The sequence below is a fragment of the Dunckerocampus dactyliophorus genome, chromosome 12 (genome assembly GCF_027744805.1).
Source record: "Dunckerocampus dactyliophorus isolate RoL2022-P2 chromosome 12, RoL_Ddac_1.1, whole genome shotgun sequence".
Taxonomy (NCBI): domain Eukaryota; kingdom Metazoa; phylum Chordata; class Actinopteri; order Syngnathiformes; family Syngnathidae; genus Dunckerocampus; species Dunckerocampus dactyliophorus.
Genome location: NC_072830.1, coordinates 6721226 through 6746359, shown reverse-complemented (window position 1 = coordinate 6746359; position 25134 = coordinate 6721226). Strand labels below are relative to the sequence as shown.

The 25134-nt window shown below is 44.5% G+C and overlaps 2 protein-coding genes across 6 annotated transcripts in view; one reads left to right on the top strand and one right to left on the bottom strand.

The window, feature by feature from the left end:
* LOC129191211 (spectrin beta chain, non-erythrocytic 4-like) overlaps nucleotides 1-21197 on the bottom strand; it is a 38701-nt gene extending 17504 nt beyond the window's left edge. For 2 of the 5 annotated variants that reach the window (XM_054794338.1, XM_054794342.1), the window contains exons 1-25: nucleotides 20952-21197; nucleotides 17139-17296; nucleotides 16849-17000; nucleotides 16203-16376; nucleotides 14971-15062; nucleotides 14822-14902; nucleotides 13572-13687; nucleotides 13262-13374; nucleotides 13009-13196; nucleotides 12828-12945; nucleotides 12573-12731; nucleotides 12196-12498; nucleotides 11974-12124; nucleotides 10786-10922; nucleotides 10515-10664; nucleotides 9894-10262; nucleotides 9599-9813; nucleotides 9385-9522; nucleotides 8778-9018; nucleotides 8538-8696; nucleotides 8304-8434; nucleotides 8001-8226; nucleotides 7741-7943; nucleotides 6984-7074; nucleotides 2454-2600 (exon numbers count right to left, since the gene is read on the bottom strand). In XM_054794338.1, the coding sequence (XP_054650313.1) occupies nucleotides 2454-2600; nucleotides 6984-7074; nucleotides 7741-7943; nucleotides 8001-8226; nucleotides 8304-8434; nucleotides 8538-8696; nucleotides 8778-9018; nucleotides 9385-9522; nucleotides 9599-9813; nucleotides 9894-10262; nucleotides 10515-10664; nucleotides 10786-10922; nucleotides 11974-12124; nucleotides 12196-12498; nucleotides 12573-12731; nucleotides 12828-12945; nucleotides 13009-13196; nucleotides 13262-13374; nucleotides 13572-13687; nucleotides 14822-14902; nucleotides 14971-15062; nucleotides 16203-16376; nucleotides 16849-17000; nucleotides 17139-17283 (3999 nt within the window). In that variant the 5' untranslated portion in view covers nucleotides 17284-17296; nucleotides 20952-21197. Of the gene's footprint in view, nucleotides 1-2453; nucleotides 2601-3206; nucleotides 3733-6983; nucleotides 7075-7740; nucleotides 7944-8000; nucleotides 8227-8303; nucleotides 8435-8537; nucleotides 8697-8777; nucleotides 9019-9384; nucleotides 9523-9598; nucleotides 9814-9893; nucleotides 10263-10514; nucleotides 10665-10785; nucleotides 10923-11973; nucleotides 12125-12195; nucleotides 12499-12572; nucleotides 12732-12827; nucleotides 12946-13008; nucleotides 13197-13261; nucleotides 13375-13571; nucleotides 13688-14821; nucleotides 14903-14970; nucleotides 15063-16202; nucleotides 16377-16848; nucleotides 17001-17138; nucleotides 17297-20951 lie in introns of those variants that run through there. The other 3 variants (XM_054794341.1, XM_054794340.1, XM_054794339.1) reach the window with 3 other exon arrangements.
* Nucleotides 21198-21930: 733 nt separating this feature from the next.
* blvrb (biliverdin reductase B) lies at nucleotides 21931-24523 on the top strand. The gene is made up of 5 exons (XM_054794441.1): nucleotides 21931-22129; nucleotides 23347-23508; nucleotides 23604-23693; nucleotides 23777-23908; nucleotides 24056-24523. The coding sequence occupies exons 1-5, from the start codon at nucleotides 22045-22047 to the stop codon at nucleotides 24208-24210; spliced, it is 624 nt and encodes a 207-aa protein (XP_054650416.1). The 5' UTR covers nucleotides 21931-22044; the 3' UTR covers nucleotides 24211-24523.
* The last annotated feature ends 611 nt before the right edge of the window (nucleotides 24524-25134 follow it).

The following is a 25134-nucleotide window of genomic DNA, read 5'->3' as shown; positions in this document are numbered from 1 at the left end:
TTCCAAAAACATATTAATTCATAAATTATGCTGTTTTATGGCTGAATAGGGCCTATTATTAGTCTAAAAACATGGATATTTAAGCTAATGCCTAAATTAAGCATTTTTCCAAGCATAAAATGGCTAAATGAAGTAAAATACAAATATAAGGTATTTAAAAGACGCATTCAAAGACGTTGTGATGATATGTAGTATTCTACACTGGTCAATAAGTGTCAATAATGTTACTGCAATGTTGGGTGAGACACACAAGCAGCAGACTTGATTGCCGGAACAACAGGCTTTTATTGCCGGTTTGAATGATCTCACAATAGGCAGAATAATCCCTAACACGGGCTACGACAAGCTAAAACTGAACTATGAACGCCCAATGTCACTTCCTGTCTGCCCCCCACTGAGCTCCCCTGGCATCTCCTAGCGCAGGGGTGTCAAACTCGTGCCATGGAGGGCCGAGACACTGGTTTTCTTTCCAACCAGTCCAGCCAGTCACTAAAGCAGGTGATTTTAATGATCAACACCTTCAGTTTGAGGGAAGGAGCTCATCAATTAAATCACCTGCTGAAGAAACTGATTGGAGAGAAAAACTGCAGCGTCTCGGCCCTCCAGGGCACGATTTTGACACATGTGCCCTAGCGGAACACACTTACAGCAACACACACAAGCACAAGTCTTATTTATGTCTTATATGTCTTATTTTCTCTTACTATGTCTACTATATTGGGTAATAATACTGTAAAGGTGACTATAGGGGTGTTACTTCATGTCTTGAGGGCTCTAATCATGTTAAAACATGCATTTAGAAGGTCTTAATCAGGTTTTCTACACTCTAACTATGAATATATTCAATTTATTTCACTCATTGAACATGTAGTTATTGTGCCCCCTGCTGGTTAATGCAGCAGGTGAGCCTTATTATTTTTGGCATCTCCAGTGATGACGTCAGGACAGAAGAGACTCAGCTCAGTGACTGCAGGCCAGTCGAGGAACCAGTTCAACTTATTTACCCGTGAACACCGGCAAACATGCTTCAAAGCATCCTTGTCTGCAGCGAGAGCTTTTTCAACGAGGACAGAAATAGTGCAGAGAATCTCAGAGGACCTCGCCGAGAGAAGAGACGCAACCAGGACAGTGAAAAGTGGCCCAATCAGAAGCAAAAGTGAATAAGCTGCTGCTTGAATCAGGACGTTGTTCTCCTCCTTCTCTGATTGGAGAGCTCATCATAGGCACTATCAACATGATGGCGCATAACACTGAGGACAGAATATTTCTGACCACAAATTCATCGTGCTGCACATCAGCTATGTTTTCTTTCATAGAGAGTATATGTCTGTTAAAAGATTTCCTCCCCCGAAGCAAGTCATGGTCTGCCTCCGCTCGCGTGCACACGTGACTGCGAACGCATCGGCGTGCTTGGCGCTCTCTCTGCTCCCAGCGGGGGAGTTCAGTTTCAACCCTGCCCACTTCCACACTGCAGAGGAAGCGCGGTGCAGCACGATGCCCGAGTGCACGCGTGGCTGGCCTCCTTTTGCCCGTAACGTTGCGAGGACTCCAGCCTCGTAAGTTAGCCATCGCAGATTTGATCCAGCAGCCGAGTAAGGCAGTGTGGAACAACAGTTAGCCTCCAAATACAACAATTTCTGTCTGCGAGAGGAAAATGAAAGGTACTTTGAAGGAGAGTCAATTAGAGTCAATCATCGTATGGTTCAGTATTTGTCAAAAACTTTCCCCAAAATGTAGTCTCGGTTTTCATACAATATTACACGTACCAAACAAGTCCGTTTGCCCGGTACTGTATCGTCCCTTGAAATCAAGTGCCCAAACAAAGCCTACATGTTGCTGACTCACTGTCCGTGCATTTTTTTACCAATTGTGATCGCTAAACAACCCACCATGGGGCCAAAGAAAGTTGCGAGTGCCAGCAATTTGCTAAAGAAAGTGAGAAAATAGTATTGTATTCGATTTTGCAAGAATGTACGGGACGTCTGCATCAACAAAGAAGTTGCATCTATTCATCATTTAAAATTATTTCACATTGTATTCTCTACAAAATGTATTTTTTGTGAATATATTTTGCATGTCTGGAATGGGTTAATTGGTTTTATATTATATTATATTATATTATATTATATTATATTATATTATATTATATTATATTATATTATATTATATTATATTATATTATATTATATTATATTATATATTTGTTTATCTATATTTTTTGTAATTTTTTTCATTGATTTATTACTATCGGAAATTTGGACAATTTCTGTACTTTTTGGTTTTCGTCAAACCTTTTGGAACAAAAAAAAAAAACAAAAAACAAATTAAACTAAGGTGAAATAGAAGTGCTACGCCGATGTCACATGCCCCGTTTGAAAAACACCTGGCAAGCTACAAGTTTTTAGCAACACTTAGCAATCTCCCACTAAAAAAAAACAAAACACAGAACTCACCCGTTCAATCTTCTCCAGCCATTCTTTATTCTGGGCCAGCTCGGCCATGAAGGCCTGGTGCTTCAGCCATTTCTTGTGAAGTTTCTGGGTCTCATCGCGGCTGCTGTCCCTCGCCATCAGCATCTTCTCGCACACCCAGTCTCCCAGCTGGACCACAGGGAGAGTAAGACCAGTTAGTCACGGCTTATATAATAGACACGCACACACACACACTGGGCATGGCTGTGAGGTGGATGTGGTGTTCTTTTGAATGACAAAATGTGTAATAATAATAATAATAATAATAATAATAATAATAGGCACAACACAGAGTGGCATATAGTGTGGCTTGTGAAGTTAGCAGGTCTACCACTTTTGGTACATTGTTGGTTTTCTTCTGCTGAACTGCTTTCACACGTTGGCATGCTCCTATTTCGACAAATGTAAAAATGTTTAGCTCGGAGCCTCAGACTGATGCTTTTCACTTGCTTAATTGCTAAGATGGCAAAATAAAAAGAAGTTGAAATGTGTTTGCATAGCAAAAACGTAATTTAGGAGACACACATGTCTTAAGTCACTGTGACACAGTGACAAGGTCAAAGGCACACACATGAAGCAGCAGACGCATGTAGTCGCACACGTGTGTGCCAGCAAGCGTGGCGGCAGGAATTCCCATGCACACACACACGCGTGCGCACGCACACACACACACACACACACACACACACACACACACACACACACACGCACACACGCACTGACAACATCACTAACACATTTAGGTCAGCATCCTCGTCTCCCGGCAACATCCTCACAGCCGCATGCAGCATCTCCTCTTCCCGTCTCCCAACACGTTTTTACCGGCGCTCTTCAGCAGGAACGGCCCGAGGAGGGCGTGGGGCAGGCGTCCACTGGCGTCCGCATCCTTGCCCGGGACGCGCTCCGCTGCACGGAGAGCGATGGAGCAGGAAGGAGGAGAGGCAGCCGCACAAAAAGGTGTGCTGACACCATCGACGAGAGACAGACGCTCTCTCTCTCTTGCTGAGAAAGAGGCGGGGCTGAGCCGTGACGAGCACGAGGGCACGAGGATAGGATGGACCAAAGCCGAGGAAGAAGAAGAAGAAGAAGAGGAAAAATCCCCCCCCACACCTTTCGAAAACAATAAAATGGCAGGCGGCCGAGATGATGCACTGGCCCCTCCTCTCTGCGAGTCAGCTAGAGACGGGGTGGAGGGATGGAGGAGGAGCAAAGACTGGATTGGGATTTTTTTTTTTTTGGAAGGGGGGCAGGTTTCCTGGACACATCTAATGGTGCTGGCATGGAAGGGGGTAAAGTGGGCGAAGGGAATGGTGAGAGCATTTTATTCCTTTTCTTTAAAAGGAACACAAAAGCCACACACACAGCGCCCCCACCCCCACTCACCCACCTCATCTCTGCAGCTGCCCAAAGAAGCTAGAGAGCCTCCTAGCTGCAGTCACATCACACAGACAATGTGACAGCTGGTGCCGGACACACTGGACCTCAGTGTTCTGGAGCATTGTTGACACCACAAGCTAGCCCTTAAATGGCCCCAGGTATCGCTTGACGGCGAGTGAACACGCACATCCAGAGAGACAAAAGTGCACAAAGGCACTAGTGGAGGTCAAAGTGCAATGAGCCCCCTGAGACTCTAAATGAATTGTATTGGAGGACGGGGAAGGAGGAACCCTCTCGGGTCATGTGACTACCACCCCAGTCACCGTCAAACAAACTGATATACAGTAACTTGTGTACACTCATAGACACTCATATGATTTATCAGTATGGTCCACATCAACGCTATACGTACATCAGTAGTATATCCATATGCTGTACGTGCACAGAGCGAGACCCACTCTTCCTCTCATGAATTAATGATGAAGAGCCGTGCTGTTGAATAATTCAACACAGCCAAAGAGAGAAAGTTGCAGAAACTCAACAAGATTTTTGGGCCCGGCCAGACGTCCAGAGAAGGACACGTCCCAAACTCAACCCGGGGACGTGACATAACAGCACGCGAGGCACGTCTGCTTGTTGCTTTCACACCCTAAGTGAGCTTTATCTGGTCCCTCAGTCGCTAACTTGGTCTGTTTAGCTTCTCTTCCCAATGGAAAAACTCCAACCCGCTTATGTGGACGTGCATTTTCGACCGCTTTTGTCAACATGAAATTTGAGAGCTAAAAGGGTCATTTCTATGAAGAATTGGTTCCTTTATACAGACGTGTGCTGAAGCATTGTTAACTTCCTCACTATCACTAAGTAGCGGGAAACCACAACAGCAATGCAAATATTGTCAAGTTACCGCACTAAAATGTGCACCAACTCCCTTCCTGTTCAGTGCAAAGTAAGATTCCTTCACTCACAATTTTTTTTTTAGATTGTTAGCCACTGGAAACACAATTTTGAAATGTGTAAAATCAAGTTTGTGATGAATGCGATGTGATAAAGCATGACCTGAACTTTAATTTGATACCTCATTCAGTTCTCGACCCTAAATATTAAAGACGTTAGATCAGATTTTAGACTGCAAAATAGTGCCTTTGGTCCCCATTGCTTTAACATTGAGTCAAGACAAAAGCTGTGATCAACCCACGGACCTTGCAAGTACAACCGCACTACAAAATATATCATAACTTAGGCTGTGAAAATCAGTTTTAAAAGCCAACAGAGTATCCATATACATTTTTCTGATAATCAAAAAGTCCAGGGAAAGAAATCCAGTGTCATATTTTTCATGAATGCCTCACACTGCAGTGATCAGCACACTGTGTATTAATTTTCACCCCACACTAACCACAGGAAATACCTAGCTATCATCGATGACAGGAATGTATAAAATCCACCAACATCCACTCCATATATAAGAATATCAACGTTTTTTAGCATTTTTTTGTTATAATGATATCTAAACTGTCTTATTAGCTTTTATATTTACAATCAATGCATCCATACTGAAAATAGGACAATGCAAACGCGACATGTTGTAATTACGGGGGAGAAAAAAAACATATTTCGCAAAATCCGATTTTAATGAAATTTCATCTGCAGATAGATATTAAACTGAATTTATATCCTATATTCCTTTTATCTTGTCCTGAAGCTCCGATTCATGAGTTTAAAAGGCTTAAAGTTGGACTTAATATTTAAAGCGTTAGTTTGAGTCGATGTGGTCCAACAGGCAATATAAATCCAATACAAAATTGAAGAGGAAGACGTAATCTACCTAACAAACATTTATACGAATGAATACACCCGATATCCTATGAAAAAATAGCACTCTGTATGGAAGTTTTTGGCTTCTTAAGTTTAGAAGAAATAAATTTGAGGCTAACTTGTTAGCTCGCTAGCTTGTTAGCTCACTAGCTTGCTAGCTAGCGGCCGTCTCGAGTCCCTGTAGCATAAGAGTTGCGCAATGTGATGTAAACAATGAATCACAGGAGTGTAAAGGTGACTATAGGCGTTTTATTTCATGTCTAAAGGGCTCTAATAATGTTAAAAACCGTATCTAGAATGTCAGATAGGTTTTGAATATGAGTTTGTTGAATTACTCGTCCTTCCATGTTGAATGTTTACTGTTGGTCTTGATTTTTATGATATCCATTTCTAAATAAATGTGTGCAGTCCAGTGCAACTGATATACAGTATGTCTTTTTTTTCCCTCTTCATAACGTATTTTTTGGCTGAAGCAACTTATACTCCGGAGTGACTAATAGTCAGGTAAATAAGCAAGCAATGGTTAGTTTAGGTTTCAATTTCAGGTATGTCGACAACCGTCTATGTCAGGGGTCTGCAACCTGCATGCGGCTCTTTTATCCTTCCAGCTGGTTTATGCTTCTGTGTAGTCACTACGCCGTCCATTCTGATGCCGTCATGAGCCTTTCAAAGTTTTGTGTCAGAGCTGAGAGTGTGACATGCAATTGTCCACCGAAGTGCTAGGCTAGGCAGTGTTTTCTGGTTAGTCAACTGGGTGAGTAACCATGATGCTGGTCAGCTATTTAGCTTGTTAGCTTTCTTTGTCACTAATTAACAATGGCAACTAAAGCGATACGGAGAGAGGTACTGGAACTGGAACAAACTGATGTGTAACAACACTTTTACTGCAAATTTTTGATCCGAAATTGGTGAAGATGGCTTAAGAAAAGGCTTAAGAAACATGATAAATTGCCAGGTGGCAACAGGTGTGGCTTGTCACTCCGCCACGAGGAACAGGATGACAGAAAAGGAACGTGACACTACGTTTAAAGAAACTATATATCCAGCGTTACCTTCCATTTAGTGGTGAAATAGTTTTTTGTGGTTTTTAATTTCGTGGAGATGGGCCCAAATTTTGATTTGATGCTAAAAGTCGCCGACCCCTGCCCTATGTCAACATCAGTGGGTGTCGACATAAGCGGGTTCCACTGTAAATCACAACAAAACATGTGACGTCGGTCTCAAAAATGTAAACAGGAAGAAGGTCTGGTACATGGACCAGTGAGCAAAAACAACGCTCAACAAAGGTCAAGCAAAAACGTTGGTTTTGGATTGACCCACCTCGTGACAGTCCTGGAGGAACCTCTGGAGCTCCCACTGGTCGTTGAGCTTTTCCAACCACTGCTGGGCCTGCTCTCGGTTCTGGTTGCCCCTGAGAGGAACACGCAAGGAACGTATGTCATAATACAAATGCAGGATGGCCTTGTGTCGCCTGAAAACAATCCAACGGTCAGTCTAACAGCCAAAGAACTGACTCGAAAACGTCACATACTGATCAGCCTATTGATTATGTGAATGACGGATCTAAATCACTAAATATTGTTATTGATGATAACAAAGACGTTTTTAACATTATTATGTTAACAACGTGTTAACATAATGTACGTTTGTTGCGTTAAATTCATGTAAATGTAACCTTGAATCCATATGCTTGGTCACAGGAGTCACACACAACCACCAGAAACCCCCCACAGGACACACACGCAGCCCTGCCCCCAACACACACACACAAACTCACACATCCACACACACAGATCAGACTGATTTCACGCCAGGTGTCAGTTGTGCGTGTGGTTGTGTTCTTGCTGCTAATGCTTATTGTTGCTGAATAGTGCGACAGCTGCTCTCACATTACAAGAGAAGGTGGACACCAGGAGCTCTTTAGAAAACCTACTGTGTGTATTAAAAAAAAAAGAAGAAACGAAGAGAAGAGAAGCCCTGTAGAGTGGCAAAAAATAAACTTCCATCACAAAATCTTCCACCCTCATCATCATACACAACAACCTAAACATTCTTTTCCTGTGACTTTTTGCGTTACCTGTTGGCGAGCGTGTCGACGCGCTCCCTGATGCGCTCCGAGTAGATGTTGCTCTGGCTGATCAGGCTTTCTCCCGCCTCAATCACGGCCTTGATGCGATGCAGGTTGAGCTCCATGGTGGTGGTGAAGTCCTTGTGCTTCTTGATGGCCGCCTCCACCGTCTCCACCGTGGTCGGAAGCTCCACGTGGGCCAACGCCGACTCCTGAGAGACATGAGCATTGGTTCGACGCCATGACATCAGCTTGACATCTTCCCTCACCTGGTTGTTGATGAAGGACTCGGCCTGCTTGACGTCTCGCAGAAACAGATGGAAGATGTGAGCCTGCACCAGGACTTCTCTCCTGCTCTCCCACATCTCCAGCAGTTTGTTCCAGCCCACGTCCAGCTTCTGGAGCCACTGCTGCAGGGCGGCCTGAGGCAGCGGCGCCTCCTCCGACTCCAGCAGCTCATTCATTGCCTGCAGACGCTCGTAGTCTTCTTCGTACCTGCAAACACGGACACGGAACACCGTCTGAAAGACCATTCTAGAAGTGATGTTCAAGATGGCATCATGATGGCGCACCGGCCAATCTCCTCCTTGAGGGCGGCGTGTTTGTTGATGAGCCTCTCGGCTTCTTCCAGGTCATTGGGCAGCTGATCTGAGGCAGCAGCCGTCTGCGTTTGGACCAACCAGGTGAGAAACAAATCCAAGTCCTGAAAAGACGGAGAAACAAATCACAATACATTGTGCAAGCGTACCTAATATTGTGATAGGTTTTAGTTCGTTTGGACGAATGTGTGAGCGCCACCTGCTGACCTGAATGAAGCTCTGCAGCCTGCTAGCCACAGTCAGTGAGTCCTCACACCCCTGCAGGGTCCGCTTAAGCTCCTCCCACTCAACACTGATACCATCAAAGGGCAGGAGAACCTCCGTGGCCCGACCCGGGTGGGCGGTGGCCAGATGCTCTGCCTCCTCCTACATCAGCCAACAGTGAGCGTTTATTGTGGACATCTTAAACTTCGCCATCTTGGCATTCCTCCCACACCCATTCCCCACCTGCAGGTGCATCAGTTTGGGCTCCAGTACGGACAGCGCCCCCTCCATGGTGGAGAGACGTCTCTGCAGAGCCAGGACCCCGCCCAGGTCGCTGCCTGCGTACTGAGTGGCGTCGATGGCCTTCCGCTTCTCCTGGACCTGGGATTTGATCTCAACGCACTCCAGGAGGTAGTTCTGCAGACGCAACATGGAGTCCAGCTGGTCCTTCTTCTGCTCCACCAGACTCACAATGCTGTTCCACCTGGCGGGAAGCGGACACCAGTCAGAAGATGAATGGAGGTAAACATGGCGGTCACGTGGTGACTGAGGCCACCGCCGCCACAGATGGTCGCGCTGTGGGGTCGTAAGCCTCATGGACACCCAACGTGATGGATTTTTGTTGCTGCCAGACAACACAGACGGCAGTAAATACAATAAAAGAGCCAATCAGATGCTGCCACTTTCAACATGGGCAGAGCATGTTTCATTGGCACACCCACAAAGAAGAACAATATGTTCTTCAACCTGAGACTGACACCTGGTTTTATGTTGCTTCACGTTGTCAGTGCTGTAATTCACATGAATCTACACCCTCTTGCAGCATGTCAGAACCTTTGTGTCTCAGTACCTGGAGTTGAGGTGGTCCTGACATCCTCTGACCTCTGTAGAGGACGGATGACCTCCATCCAGAAGCTGCTGGACTATCTGGTTCACGTCCAGGATCCTTCCCATCAGGCTGTTCATCTCCTGGTCCAGGGACTCGAATCTGCAACAAGGACACACGGTTTGGGAAAAAAAGTGTTCTCTTAAGATTCAGAAGTGGAACACTGTGTGACACCCACCTGTGCGCCACCACCTCCACATCCTCCAGCTTCTCAGGAATCTCCATCTTGTTCAGCCACTGCTCCTTCTCATCGATCCACAGCTCGCAGGCGTTGACCTCGCTGAACATGCGGTAGACGGCGAGGGCGTCGTGAAGCCACTGCTGGCGGAGCACACCCACCTCCACCACCTCCGTGTACAGCTGCTCCACCTCCAGCATCCTCACCTGCACCTCCTGCCCAGACATGGAGAAAGGAGGAAAAAGGAGGAAATGACACAGCTTTTTTTTTTGTTGTTGTTGTTTTTGCAGCCCACCTCTTGTTCACGGTACCGCAGAGGCAGCACCACCATGTGTTTGCGCAGTGCCACCACGTGCAGCCGATGTTTGTCCACGTCCTCGCTGACCCCTCGGTGCTTCTTCAGGAGCGACTGTGTGGAGTACTCGTCGTGGCCAAAGTCCTCGCTGGACACCAGCCGGTAGGCGTCCTGCAGCCAGACCACCAGGTCGTCCGTCTCGGTGGAGAACTGAAAAAAGTTGAGTGCCTCCTGCAGGTGGCCGAGACGTTGGGCCGCCTGGTCCTCCAGCGTCTTCCACTCGTCCTTCACGTCCATGATGCGCTCCTGGATGCCCGCCGTGTCGATGCTCTTCTCGCTCAGGATTTGCTGCCCTCGCTGCATGGTCGTCTGCACAAATGAATGAAAGAACTGAACTAGACCTCCATCAAGCCGTAAGAATCCTAAACATGTCTATCTGACTCGCTCGGTGATGCTTTTACACACCCGTCCTGTAGGTGGCGGCCATGCACGTTAAAAGGTGGGAATAAAATCTAATTTGCAACAAAATATATTGATTCTTGACTGATTCGATTCATGCATGCAGCAGTAATAGTGGGGAATCAAGTCCTGGTTCTGTACTTCAATGGACCAAACAAAGACCTGCAGCAAGGAGCGGTGAGCCAGCAGTTCCCCAGCCAGAGTCTTGTGTTTCTGGAGTAATTTCAGCACACTGCTTAGGTCCTTCCCATAACCTTGCGCTCCCAGGATGGAGCTCTTCTCCCGGATCCAGGCCTCGGACTCCTCCAGCTCCTTTTCAGAGAACAGAGCTGAATCAGCTCAAGTTCATTTGACGATTTCTTTTTTTTCGGGTTGGTGCGATACTCCCACTGTCCACCTTCAAAAACGCTGCACCCCGAGTGTCTCCCCTTACCTGGAAAAAGGCCCACAGCTGCCTCGACTCCTCCAGCTCGACGTGTCTTTTGTCCGCCAGCTGCTTCAGCTCCTCCAGACAAGACGAGACGTGGTTGACCCGGTTACAGATCACCTGCGGGTCACATGGTTGGTAGCCTTGGAGACAAGAAGACAAGGTTGATCACCGTGGAGCAGCGCTGAGACAGCCAATCACATCAAAGATCAATATTGTTGTCATTTCAAGGTCAAATACAACTGATGGATCATCAAAATCACCACAAAGGCTCTGTGCCTCTCCTGCTTGTTTTATGATTGCTTTGCATAATAGCAGGACTTTTGACACAGCTAATAGAATTGAACGACATATGGCTTTTATTACAAACTGTTACTTTACATTAATGACTTGGGCTGAGAAACAAGAGGAGTATCTCACATATCCACTGCTCACATTTAGCCTAAAATGATCACTAGCATTTAAATATCGCTGATCATCAAGATCAGAACTGTTTTGTTATTTCTATTTCCATTATTTGCTATATTGTCAGTGTGTGAGTACAGTGGAACCTCTGATTCGTACACCTCGGTCTCGTATGGCCAAACATTGCCCAAACAAAGCATCCACGTCTTGGTGACTCAGCTCTGTGAAGAATGCATCGTGGTTCTTTTACGAGTTGAGACACTATAGACAGATTCTGGCCAGGGAATCCTTTAATCACCTTTATTATGTAAAATGAACAAGGAACTGAAGAAACAAGGGTGGTGTAATCAGTTTTTCCATGACTGTATAACAGAATGTCAGTGTGTATAATGATGATTGTACCTGCTGCTGAAGGATACAATAAAGCTTAAGTCAGCAAATATACAGCTCTAACCGGCCACTCTTTAAAGTTATGTTTGTAATGGACTAGAATGAAACAACGTCCGTGTGGCTCTTCCATCCCCTCCTCCCCTCACTCATCTCTGTGTTTGCCAGTTTTCAAGAAGGGTAAAAGACATGTTAAATGTTCATTTATCAATTGAATTAATAATGTATGTCGTATTGTTTCTCTGTGTAAAACTATCATTATTCTCTACAAAATGTTAATATTTTTGGTTGTCTGGAACAGACTAATCGGATTTACATTATTTCTTATGGAAAAAATGGATTTGGTTTTTCTCTGACCTTTTGGAAGGAATTCATGCTGATTGTATTTGAGTGTTTTTGTACCCTCTATGGTGGTGAATTTGAGCGCAGCGGCATTGAGCGTCTTCACCCTCTCAGCCTGCACGCCGATGTCAGCTTCCTGCAGGCTGTGCTTCTGCAGCAGGTCGTCCACCTCCAGAAGATGCTTGCCAAAGTCCTTCGACAGCAGCTGAAACTGGGACGGAGCGGAAGGAGTTGTTGAGAAACATCCGAAGCAGTTGCAATTTTAATGCTGCCATCAGCTACCTGAGTCTCCTCCATCCAGTCGATCATGTACACCATGTCCTGGAACGTCTTTTGCAGCGCCAGGTTCTTCTCCAGCCGGATCCGTCTCCCTGCCACCAGTTCCTTCAGTAGACTCCACTGTCCCAGGATGTTCTCCTTGCGGGCGGCGATGCGGCGGATGTCGTAGTAGCCTTCCACCTCCATCTCTGCCGCCAGTTCCACCACCACGCCGATTCGCTCTTCGTAGGAGGCGATGTCCGCCTCGATGGCCTCGTGCTTCTTCATGGCGGCCTCCACCGCTGGCAGGTCATAGCCAAAATTGTCCTTTGCGAGCAGAGAGCGCATCTTTCGCATCATTTAGCTCCCTTGTCGCATCTTGGTGGGGATTTTCATGGTACCTGCGACACAAGCCTCTGGTTCTCGTTGAGCCACGCCTGTCTCATGGTGGTCTTGTGGTCAAAGCGCTGAGCTAGCAGCTCCAGCTTCTCCTGGCGAATCAGCTCCTTGCGCAGGGCCACACCCCTCTCATGCTCTGCCTTCTCCAGACGCTCCCACGCCTGGGCAGGTGGCGACACACATGGCGTTAGCTTACCACAGGGTGTCACATGTGTTTGCGACCTGATCATGAGCATAAAAACATTTTCTAAGAAGACCTTGTTGATGTCGGAGATGAGTTTTCCTTCATGAGGAATGTAGGCTTTCTGGTTGTTGGCTCTCAGTTTGCTTTGGATGGTGAAGAGAAGAACCTCCAGGTTCCCCTTCTCCTGGAACCTAGACACAGGAAAATGGCGTTACCTCCACGTGCAACACAATCGAGGCCATTCGTGGTCTCACTTGATAGGCTTCTCGATGGTGCAGTAGGTGGTGAAGGCTTGAAGCTGCTGCTGAACTCCGGTCAGCGAGTTGGCAAACTTCTGGTTGCTGATGACCGCGATGGTCTTCTCGATCCAGTCCAGCAGGTCAGACGCCAGCGCCTCGTAGCGGCCCACCAGCTTCTCCGCCTCGATGCAGTTGTCCAGCACCTGACGTGCACGCAAAAATAGGGGGCAAGAAGGGAATGAACTCTCTGATGGCAAATGTTTGCTACCTTGCCGACTCTCTTGCCCTCCACAATAAGAGCCTTCATCTTGGAGAAGTAGTGGTAATAGGAGACCACATAGGTGATGATGGATTTTTCATCTGGGTTCTCCGTGTTCACATCTGGGCCGAAGAGACGGAAAGAAGAAATGCTGTTTGCATATTATTTACATTTATGCTGGGATTGCACATATTTAATACACATACACGCATGATATTTCCCTGCACTCTAATGCAAGTTTGAAGAAAGTATTCTGACTCTGCGTTGTTAACCTGACCAAACACATGCAATGTGACAAGAGATGAGGTCCAGTGTTCACCCTCCGGGTCCAGTAGTTTGGTGAGGCCCAGGCTCTGCTCTGCGATGTTGAAGGCCTGCTGCAGGTTGTGAGTCGCGTTGGATCTCGTCAGCTTGTGGAACTCGATCAGATCTGGTCTGCAAGGCGAGCAAACGGGAAGTAGGACACGCTCTTCACATTCCAAACCATGACAGGTTCATTTGAGTGCTCGCTTATCTACACTATATCAGGGGTGTCCAATGTGCAAACCTGGTGGCCATCAGCTCATTTTTTGTTGGCCCTCGACGTATTTGACAGACAAAATTAAACACGACTCGCATTAGAACTACAAAGAAAAACTGGAAATGGCCCAACCCCACCCCCAAAATGGACAACTACCTGCATGTCTTACAGTATAACAGTGGTTCTCAATTATTTTGTCAGAAATTTTTTTCACTTTTTGATTCGCCTGAATGTATGCGTTACTATTATTACACCTCTAGATTCAGTCTTCTCATGAAAGGCCTTCTCAACCCACACACTCACATAGCACAAACAAGAGATGCGCAACATGTACATATGGCTGATGGAAAAATACTGGGAGATACACAATAGATGCATTGTTCTTCCTCAAACAAACTTAGCTTTCACTTTCTAGAGGGACGGGGCAACTGCTGTACAGTATAGACTCTGTGTACTTTCATTCTGGGCTCTTTCCTCATTGATGCTAGAGTCCAACGCTGTAACCAAATATATTGCTCTTATTTTTAAATTGTGTGACCATTGACTACTTCTCTGATAGCAAAGTGGTCCAAAGATCCAGGAAAAAAAGGTTAAAGAGATGCTACAGGCTTTACACATGTTATGATTGTTACACATAGTCTAAATGGAATGTACACTGGTGTTTAAAATCGCTAATGCTAATGGATAGCGCTTATATGGGATTCACAATGTAAATTAGCATCAAGCTTGCGCTTCTTTAAATGCATTTCGTTTATGTTGAACGTCAGAGAGAAATTATTTGTATCCTATGCAAGTCATAATTGACGTGCTTTATTCCTGTATATTGAGTTTTCAAAGTAAAAGCTATGAAAGGGAACTCAGCTGGAGCCTTCATTGAGAACTGGTTATCTGGCTGCTGAGCTAGCAAGTAGAGGCCAAACGTTAGTGGGAGCACAACACTGATACTGAGAGTCCCTTGGCCCTTGAGCAAAATGAAAATGACCCCCAAAAAATTAATATAAAAATATAAAAATAAAAATATCCTTCAATTTTTCTACATGTGGCCCCACCTGTGTCTGTGTATGAGCGCGTTGAAAGCGAGGCCGTCCCTCCAGCAGCTGGTAAAGTTCTGGATGTTGACCTCAGGGTACCTGAAGCGACGTTAAACTTAAGTAAAGTGTGTTTAAGCGCTCGCTGAAATGTGTACCTCCTGGCTCACCCTGCCGTCTTCATCTGGCACCAGAGCAGCAGCGCATCCTTGGCGGAGCGCGTCTCTCTGTTGTCCGCTGTGGCTATCTTGATCACCTGGATCTGCACAAACACATGACATGATGCACCCTTAAAGGCCCATTCCAGTAATTCTCTGAGCTGAAAGTTGTGAAAATCAGCGTCACGTGAGGGGACGTGAGCTTCCTGCTCAATGCTGACAGCTTGATGCTAACATTAGCTGCTGCTAGAGCACGATGGGTAATAAACACAAATATCTGAGTGAATTATTTCCCTAATCATCCATCAAGAGTCCTGCAATATATTTAAGCACAGGATTGAAGGGGCAATCTGTCATGTTTAGTCGACTCCTTCATGTCATCTTGACATCATTGGAACACAAACAACCTCTGTGGAAGTCTGCTCTTATTTAGTGTATGCTTCTATAAATACATTCGGGTTACTTTCCATCTTCCAGTTACTTATCCCTCCTCCCTCCTCCTCCTCCTCAGTGTGTGCAGTCACTGCAGTGTTTGAGCCACCATGCTGACTGGACAAACTCACTTTCAGCGCACAGGAAAGGCGGAAACAAGAAGGACGACAAGCAAAAGAAGGGGGGGGGGATTATCAATAAATCTATAAATAAAGCTATAAATCTACTCTAGTTAGCTAGTTTAGTTTGGTAGGTTGGTTTAGGGCCTACATGAAGCAGCTGTATGGAATAGATGTGTTATTTAGGCCCCGTGGCCGCTACATACCAGCATTTACCATGCACATGCAGCATTAATGTGTAAGAAGGGATCATAAACTATGGAAGCATGTACTGTGTCCACTCTACACAGTACCGGCTCATTAAATGTGGTCTGTGGTGACTTCACATGACAACAGAGCGTCCCAGGGGGCCGACAAGACGCCACAAACACCACACAAAGGTCCAGATGATGCCACGTAAGCATTTTAACTGATGTATAACATTAGAGAAGTGTGTTTGGACTAATTGAATTGATTAAACCAGCACATAGAAGGGTACGGTATACATGCAGTATACAAACTGCAAAGCAAAAGCTTATGCGGACCCCAAAGCTCTGAGTGACATTTAGCAGCGTCCCTACTGAGGGGCAGCATGCATCCTTCCGAGGCTTCACTTGAAGGAACGACGACACGCAAACACTGGCCCAATTGGAGGGCTCCTACGAATGGGGCCTACTTTTCCAGCGTTCCACGTCAAGCCGCATGTGTGTATACCTGGAAGCGAAGGATGATGGTCCAGATGAGGCCCAGCGTGAGCCGGTGGTTCCCATCCACGATGTCATGGGAGCCCACGTTCTCCAGGTGAACTCTCTGCTCTTTGAGGAACTGCAGGGCTTTGTCCACGTTCTCCAAACAGTGTATGCGCATGCGGCCCCGCGTCGGCCTCGGCTAGAAAGGTCCAGGCACAAATACACAAATCACTTGTAACAAAACCTGATAAGACATTGTACCGCTAAAGGCACAATAGAGCATCCCTATAACATATATTATAAGATTTTCTATGTATTATATTGTATTCTCATTTTATTTGTTTTATATATATATATATATATATATGTATATATATATGCATATAATGTATGTACTGTATTTACAGAATTGTTTCATTTTTTTGTATTTTATTTCATTATTTATTCATTTATTTATTTATTGTTATATTTATTATTGTACACTGTATATTTTATATTATATATACACACATCATACTTAATTTTTCTTATAATAACCATTGTTCTTGTAGCTATATATTATATAATATAATACAACAAATGTCAACAGATGCCTTGTTTTCTTAAAAACAATCAGTTAAAAACATGAAACGTGACAATCATCTGGCATGACGCCGAGTGCGAGCGCTCACCAGCAGCTCCCCGCTGAGGACCTCCAGTAGTCGCGTGAGCATGTAGCCATCCCGGAGGTCGTTGTAGAGGTCGGATATGCGACAGGAAACCCTGGCCAAGTGAGAGTTGACCCACTTGGTGAAAGTCTTCTTCTGCACGGCGTCTCGCTCATCTAAGATGATTCAACACAAAAATGATTCAACAAGGCCCAATACTTGTCCATACATACTGTAGCAGAATTATTGTGGGTGTCATCAGTACACAAGTCATGATAAAGCCGCTCTATCTTCATCTTTGTGTGACCTCTGACCTGCCAGGGCCTTGATGCGGGAGCACTCAAACAGCTTGGCGCTGGTACACTCCGTCTCCCAGAACCCCGAGCTGATAGGCCGGTTGTTGTTGTTGAGCTGGCGCTGGGCTTCGGCGTTGTCCAGGTCTGGGGAGGCATTCGCCATGGCGCCCGACGCCCTACCACATGCACGCACACACACACACGCATGTGTTAACCATCAGACACGCCCGCAGGCTGTTCACACTTTGTGATATAGCACGTCTCTTTGCACGCTAAATAAGCAAGCACTAATGCAAACAACAACAATTCACATATATAGAGATACAGTATTTAACACGCAAAATTGCTATGAAGAGTCATCCATCCATTTTCCATAGTGCATTCGGGTCACAGCTGACTTTGGGTGAGAGGCAGGCGGCTCTCAATCCACAGACAATCACAAGGCACATTCAGATATCCATCGTTTATCTCGTTTATTTAATTCCAAACCCATCCGTGATAAGTACATTTCCGCAAAGTCAAATTCCTTATTTATAAATGTAATTTTTCGTAGTTAGAGCACAGAAAATCTGTTTACAATCTGCTAAATAAGGTTTTTAACATTATTAGAGCCCTCCAGACAAGAAATAACACCCCTATAATCACCTTGACACGCCTACTACCAAATATAGTAGACATAATAAAAGAAAATAAGCCATTTAAGACATAAATAGACTTGTGCTGGTGTGTGTTGCTGTAAATGTGCTCCAGTGGCGCGGACAGGAAGTGACGTTGGCGGTTCAGAATTGAGTTTTATCTTGGCGTGGATTACGGCTGCAACAGTAGGCCACCTTAGGGATTATTGGGCCTGTTGTGAGATCATTCAAACGTGCAATAAAAGTCTGTTGTTCCGTCAGTTAAGTCTCGTGTGGGTGCGTCTCACCCAACATTACAGTAACATTACTGGCACCTAGTGACCGGTGTAGAATACTACATATCATGACAACGTCTATGAATGTGTCTTCTGAATGCCTTATGTTTGTATTTTACTTCACTCAGCCATTTGTATGCTTGAAAAATGCACATTTTTGACGAATTATATGCTGTATTCAAGCACAAACAGCATGATTTATTAATTAATATACTTTTGGAAAACCGTGACAAAGTGAAGCCGCAAAATTTGAAGCAGTAGAAATTGAATTAAACGCAGCAAAAAACAAAAAAACAGCAACAATGTGAAAAATAATGAAATTTGGTACTAATAATTAATAACAATATGCTTTGTTACCGATAACACAAAGATTTGTCTAAGCCTTTTTAAAAATGAAAAAAAAAAAAATATATATATATATATATATATATATATATATATATATATATATATATATATACACACACACACATACACACACACACACACACACACACAGTATATTATATATTATCCTTTGACTTTTCCATATGTGGCCCTGGACGGAAAAGGTTTGGACACCTCTGATTTAGACAAGCAAACATTCACACCTGTGGACAATTTTACAGCCTCCAATCCGCCTAACATGCATGTTTTGGGGATGTGACAGAAAATACCCGAAGAAAACCCACGCAAAAGCGGGGAGAACATGCAGACTTTACAGGGAGACGTGCCAACGGACATTCCAATCATCAATCTCCAGACTGTGAGGTTGACATGCTAACCATTCTGTCCACCATGTGGCCATTGTCATCAATGCTGTAACGGCCAGTTAGCAAGCAGCCTCCTTCCTGGATAATGGAAGATGATGATCAGGTGGAGAGTGCCATTTAGATTTTTTTTTTATAGGGTCCAACAATGGAAATAACTTCCTGTATCCGCACCTTCATCCGGATACTTAGCAAACTACTTCCTGTTGTACTACCTCAACATGACAGTGGCCATATATACTGTATATATTACTACTGATATTTTCAATATTTCCAGGCACGCCAGTCTTATTTTGGAGTTTTGGAGCCATGATGAATAATTAACGCGGCACCAGCGTCTCACAATAACGAGGCCTTAAAAATAAACGCCGGTCTAAAAAACAACAGTCACATAGTCGCTCTTGCGTCTTTTTTTTGACAGCTGAGAAGCACAAAAATAACTTCTGAGCAACAAATGTTAAAAAGGATGCTGCCTGTGGAGACGTGCATGTCAACATTGTGCATCTTTAGAGAGAAACGACAGGATAAATGTTGATAATTGGATGGGACCACATGTTTAAACACTAACTACTAAGAGGGTTTAATAATAATGGAGACTACTTGTGAGGGAATGATGGCGGCACACTCCACCCAGACAGGAAGCCACAGAGCGAGACAGCTGCCAGCGCTCATCACAGCCTCTTTCTCAAACTGGAGGTTTCTCTGAGGCGTATTCCCCTTTTTGACCAGGAGTCCTCATCAAAACTGTCACCCGCTCGTCAAAATGCGTGACGATGTTTTCAGAGTGACCTCTGCAAATCCAGATGATGCACCGCCGCCCGACCACCGGCGAGGCCCGGGGAGTTCGCTCAGCACCTGGCACGTTGAAGGCAGAGTGCACAAGGATAATTGATATGTAGCCACTAGCCGTTAGCTTGTTTTAATACTCAAAAGTGACATCGAGATACAATAGAGACACGGATCCAGGTACTACAACGCACACACATTACAAGACCTGGATGAAATATTAAAACAGATATAAAGTACTGTTGGATATTATTATTATTATTATTATTATTATTATTATTATTATTATTATTATTACACTTGTAGAGTCAGTCTAAAAGCTCAGTGAATTGTGAGTCTGATAACGTATCAAAGGGGCCCTCAGGACACACACACTCGTAGTGTTATCAGAGTTGCACAACAGCTACATACGACTGATGGAAAAATACTGGGAGACACATAACAGATGCATCACACACGCTTAACTTTCACTTTCTAGAGGAGCGCGACAACTGCTATGTCGACTCTGTGTTCATTCTTCCTCATTGACTCTAGCGCTGTCACCAAATACATTGCTGCTATTTTTTTTTTATACAAAGTGAAAACCTTTCAAATTGTGTGATCACTGACAACCCCCGACCCCCACCTCAATGTACCAGTCTTCTTAATTTATAGCCCATAAAAATGTTAATAGGACTGTTGGAAATGAGTAAAAGGCCCAAACTACAACTTCTTCTTTGCTAAGATAGCTTCAAGGAAGCGTCAAAACGTAGAAAACATACCCACAGAGCTCACTAAGCAAAGAAAAGATTCTGGGCTTTTACGTAGTACACTTTGCACAGCTAGAACACAAATATGCAGTATTTGAAAGGTTAGGGGGGCAAGTGGGTAACATGGGCTAGAAAGGCATTAGCTGATGGAGAAAGGCATGTGAAAACAGCACAAACATAAACTCAAGTCACAAATCATCACCATTCTGTGGTCAAATGAACATGACAGAGTGCAACACAAAATGAGGACAGGCTAAAATAGATTAGGTCACCAGAGGGTGCAGGTGTATTTCACCTGCCCGGTTGTGTCTTTGCATGGTTTGGGACAAGTCTTCTGCAATGGGGACCATTTCCTCCACAAAGCCTGCATAATTGTGTGTAATTAAAAGTTGCAAGCAGGCTAATTAGGAGGTTAGCTCGTGTGCCTATGGTGCTGATGCTATAGGCCGCTGCGTTGCAAGGATGGTGTGACACTATCAACACTCTTCATGCGTGCACCATCCATCACATGTGCAGGAGACACACCGTCCCCAAGCCGGACCACTGCAGTACCCCTGCAGCCTGGCGCAGGCCGGGGCGTCAGCAGGCACAACAATGCTGACTCTCGCTCTGAGAGAAGCCTAAATGTCCGTCTTACCTTCAAGCTTGTGCGCCAATGCTGGGTCGCTCCTCTCGCACCGGACGTCGCCGAGGACGGAGGGTTTTGTCCCCTGGAGGAGCACGGCGCTCCGCTTTGGTCCCGGGCAGCGATCGAGTCCTTGACGCCGGCTACTGCACACAGTAACAGCACCGGCGAGTCGGTACCGTGGCACTTACGAGGCCGTCGAGGCGCCGGGAGGTGCCGCTGGTGCTGGGCTGGATGATGATGATGATGATGTTACCACCTGACACAGGCTCCCCCTCCTCCTGCTCCTCCTCTCCGTGGAGATGCGGGAAATATCAGCATCAGTGAGGGGTGGGGGACAAATCGAGAGCTATTGATGCAAGAAGCCACTGGGGGGCGCAAACACATAACCAGCAGCAGTAAAGACAAGGCTGAAAAACGTATGACAATATAATAAAAAAAATACATGTTTAAATTTTAAAGTTATAAATAAAACATTACGTAAGTAGTAGATATCACCCATGCATACCAACACAAAAAATATAAAGTATAATTTGATTTTATGTGTTTTTCTTATAGGGATTTACATTTGTTTTCCAAGCCCTTCATTCTCAACCTTTTTTCAGTGAATTACCTCCCTGTAGAAAATTTAAGTACCTCCTTCTAACCAGAAAATAGAATTTTGTGTTTGAAATTACACATAATGTGCACATAATTATCAAATTAAATTGTCCCCTTCTGGGATTATAATAAAGATGAGTTCTTAAATGCAACTTAATACATAAACTATTTAATATTGCTTTTTCTGGCTTTATTTTCTTACACTCTGTTTAACTAAACATTCCATAAAAATTGTGTCCTGTTCATATCTTTGTAAGAGGAAACATTTACAACTGACGAGTACGCCCATTTGAGAACCGCTGTTCCAATATTAAATGTTATTCAAAAAAAGAGACACTGTACCTTTAAATTGTCACGAAGGGGAAAGGGGGGGTGTAAGGGGGGGGGGAGGAGCCTGATATGCGGAAGCGGCACCAGGAGGCTGATTTCTTGTTGTCACACTAATGTGACTTTTTAAGAAGAAGAGTTACACTCTGGTCGCACAGGACGATCTCACCCTCCGACAATGTCAGACTCGATTAAGAATGTGGCCATTTTTGGAGCGACGGGAATGACCGGCCAGGCCACCGTCACCCTGGCGTCGGCTGCAGGTTAGCGATGACGTCACGCCTCCATGACATAACCGTAACAGAGGTTATGGTATGAGGGATCATTATTAATGAGCCAACGTATTTTTATGTTACGTAAATTAAATCTCTTTATGTATAAGGTTTTAAAATCTGTTAATGCAGCATAATTATACAGATTATGTAACTAGTTTACTACATCTGCAGCTGTGAATAATTGGGCGTACTGTACTGTACTTTGAGTTGAGCATGTTTGCAGTTAAATATTTACAAATAAATTCTGCTCTATCCTGTATTGGTATACTGTAATTACATTGAAAGACTGTTTGATATATTATAACACTCACAAGGGAAGCCTCGGCTAAAACTGAAATAATACTTCTATAAAAAGTAGCTAATTAGACCAGGGGTGTCCAAACAAAAAAAAGAAAAAAGTGGTTTTCAAGAATAAAGACGAAATATTGAGAGTAAATTCACAATATTAAGAGAACAATATTGCATAAAGGAAAATAAAATGCAAAACAAACAAAATAAAGAATAAAGTTGCAATTTGTGGAAAATTATGTTGGGGAAAAGTTAGAATAGTTTGATAATAAAGTAAAAATGACAATAAAGTCATAATATTAAGAGAAAAAAAATGTACACGGAGAAAGTTGAAATATTTCGGAAAAGAAATGTATTTAAAGAACAGCAAAAAAGTGCACTGTAAGGAGAAAAGTTACTAATAATACTCTTTGTCACTGATAAAGCTGAGATGCAGGCTGTTTTTGTCTTTAAATATAAAAAAAAAAACGTCTCGGCATGTCTATACAGAATGCTTTGAAAGAAAATGCATCCTTTGATTTTGCAGTATTCGGTATGCATAAGTTTGGACACCCCTGAAGTAGACTAAGCAGTGTTTTAATTATTTATTATTGTCCCGCGTTGCATGGGCTAAAAAACGACGAGTCACGTTGAGGCGTTTCAGCAGAGACGATAGCGTAGAGATGTTGGTTATCTTGGTCGTACAGGAGAGGGCGGAGTCACGCTCACTGCTGGTCTGGTTTGGTGTGTGCACATAAGTTCACAGGCTCCATTGTGAAGCTGTTGCTCGTCAAAGAACGTGAGCTCAGTCTACGACGGCGTGTCCACACATTATGTACAACAATTTGGAAACCAATTTTTCCTCACAGGTTATAGAAATAATCTGTTCCAGGGTCAAGTTGTCCCCATCACTCACCAGCTCCTTGCTTCCCCTACAGGTTACAACGTAACAGTGCTTGTTCGGGACCCTGCCAGGCTGCCCACCAACCACGAGGCGTCCAGGGTGGTGGTGGGGGACGTCCTCAATATGGATGATGTGAAGAAGACCATGGAGGGTCAAGACGCCGTCATCATTGTCCTGGGCACGAGGAGCGACCTGAGTGAGATGCATCAATAATACCGACCCATCATAGTAAAAAAACACGTTGATAAATACGGAAGTAGCACGCAAACAGTTTTGTTCTGTTCTGCTCAGGTCCGACCACCATGATGTCTGAGGGTACCAAAAACATAGTGGAGGCCATGAAGGCTCGTGGCATCCGCAAAGTGGTGGGCTGCATGTCAGGTAGGATGACACACGATCACCTGATTTCGCTGCCCCCCTCAGCTTGTTTCCACATGTTTAACTGTCCTCCTCTTCCTCCGCAGCCTTCCTGCTGTGGGATCGTGCCAAAGTCCCGCCCCGTCTGATTCCCCTCACGGAAGACCATGACAGGATGTACAACGTCCTCAAGTCGTCTGGTCTGGACTACGTGGCCGTTATGCCGCCTCACATTGCTGGTCGGTGGAGACTGAATATTGGATACAAGTATTTTGCGACGTTAAAGCTAAATCAAAGAGTGCATATGGAAGGAAAATAAGCCAGTTCTCACCTCATCATGTGATCAAACTCCGAAAATGATCAACTAGTATTTTCCATCTGTGCAGGCGATCTTCCTCTGACAGAGCAATACTCAGCGACAGAAAACATGCTGAAAGGACGAGCCATCTCCAAACACGACCTGGGACATTTCTTTGTCAAGTGTCTGTCCACCAGCGAGTGGGACAGCAAGACAGTGGGCGTGTGGGGGGAGTACAAATAGTGTCGCTGTACTACGCTGCCTTGCAGCTCCTTTTTCCACCAAACCAAAAAAATAATGATACAGCTTTTCTTAAAGACAAAATGCATCAAAACAGTTTATTTTCTAAAATTCATATCAAGGCAGCTTTACACAGGAGACATTCCAAACTCTTCATCATAGCTTCCGCCAAACATTGATTCCCACTTGGAAAGCTCTTCCACAAATGTTTTGCTTTGTGCTTCTGAAATAAAAATAAAACATCTGTGTGTGTTGTCCAGATGTATTCAAACCGAAATTAAGATATACAGTACCTCCTGCAGACATAAGAGGGACTAACTAAAGTGACAACTGGCCTTCCGACGCTGTCAGTAGCATCGGCACAATCCTTACTGCTCCCTGGTGGCCTGGATGTCACGAATAACTCCCAACTAACAAAACGGGTGTTTGTTGAACTTATCTTGAAATGTATTGCCATTCTGCTGTTCTTATGCAGACCAGGTAGCCTATATGTTTCATCAAATTAGAACGTCGTTTGACTCGAGCTGCAAACTTCTGCACTTTTCGAAATTAAATGGAAACTTCTTAGAGCATGATGAGCAACCTTAGAGATTACTATCACTTAACTTATTTTACAAGACTTATTTTAGTGGTGTTTAGTGATTCCAGCGACGTCATTCTGTCGTGTTGTGCAACTCCCGCCAAGATAAAAAAAAACACGCACAGGAAGAAGGGGAGGTCACTATTACCGGAAATCTAAGAGTGGTAACTTCAAATTAAAACAGGTGTCCAAGTGTGGGTTCGTTACATAGTCCTGATAGTTCTAAACAAACCTGCTATCATCCCACCACGGTTAGAAACGTACGAATAATATTTTTTTAATAAACTAGCTCAGACTGTGGTTTATCATTGTATAATACTTTACTTACGTATGCTGTTTTATAACGT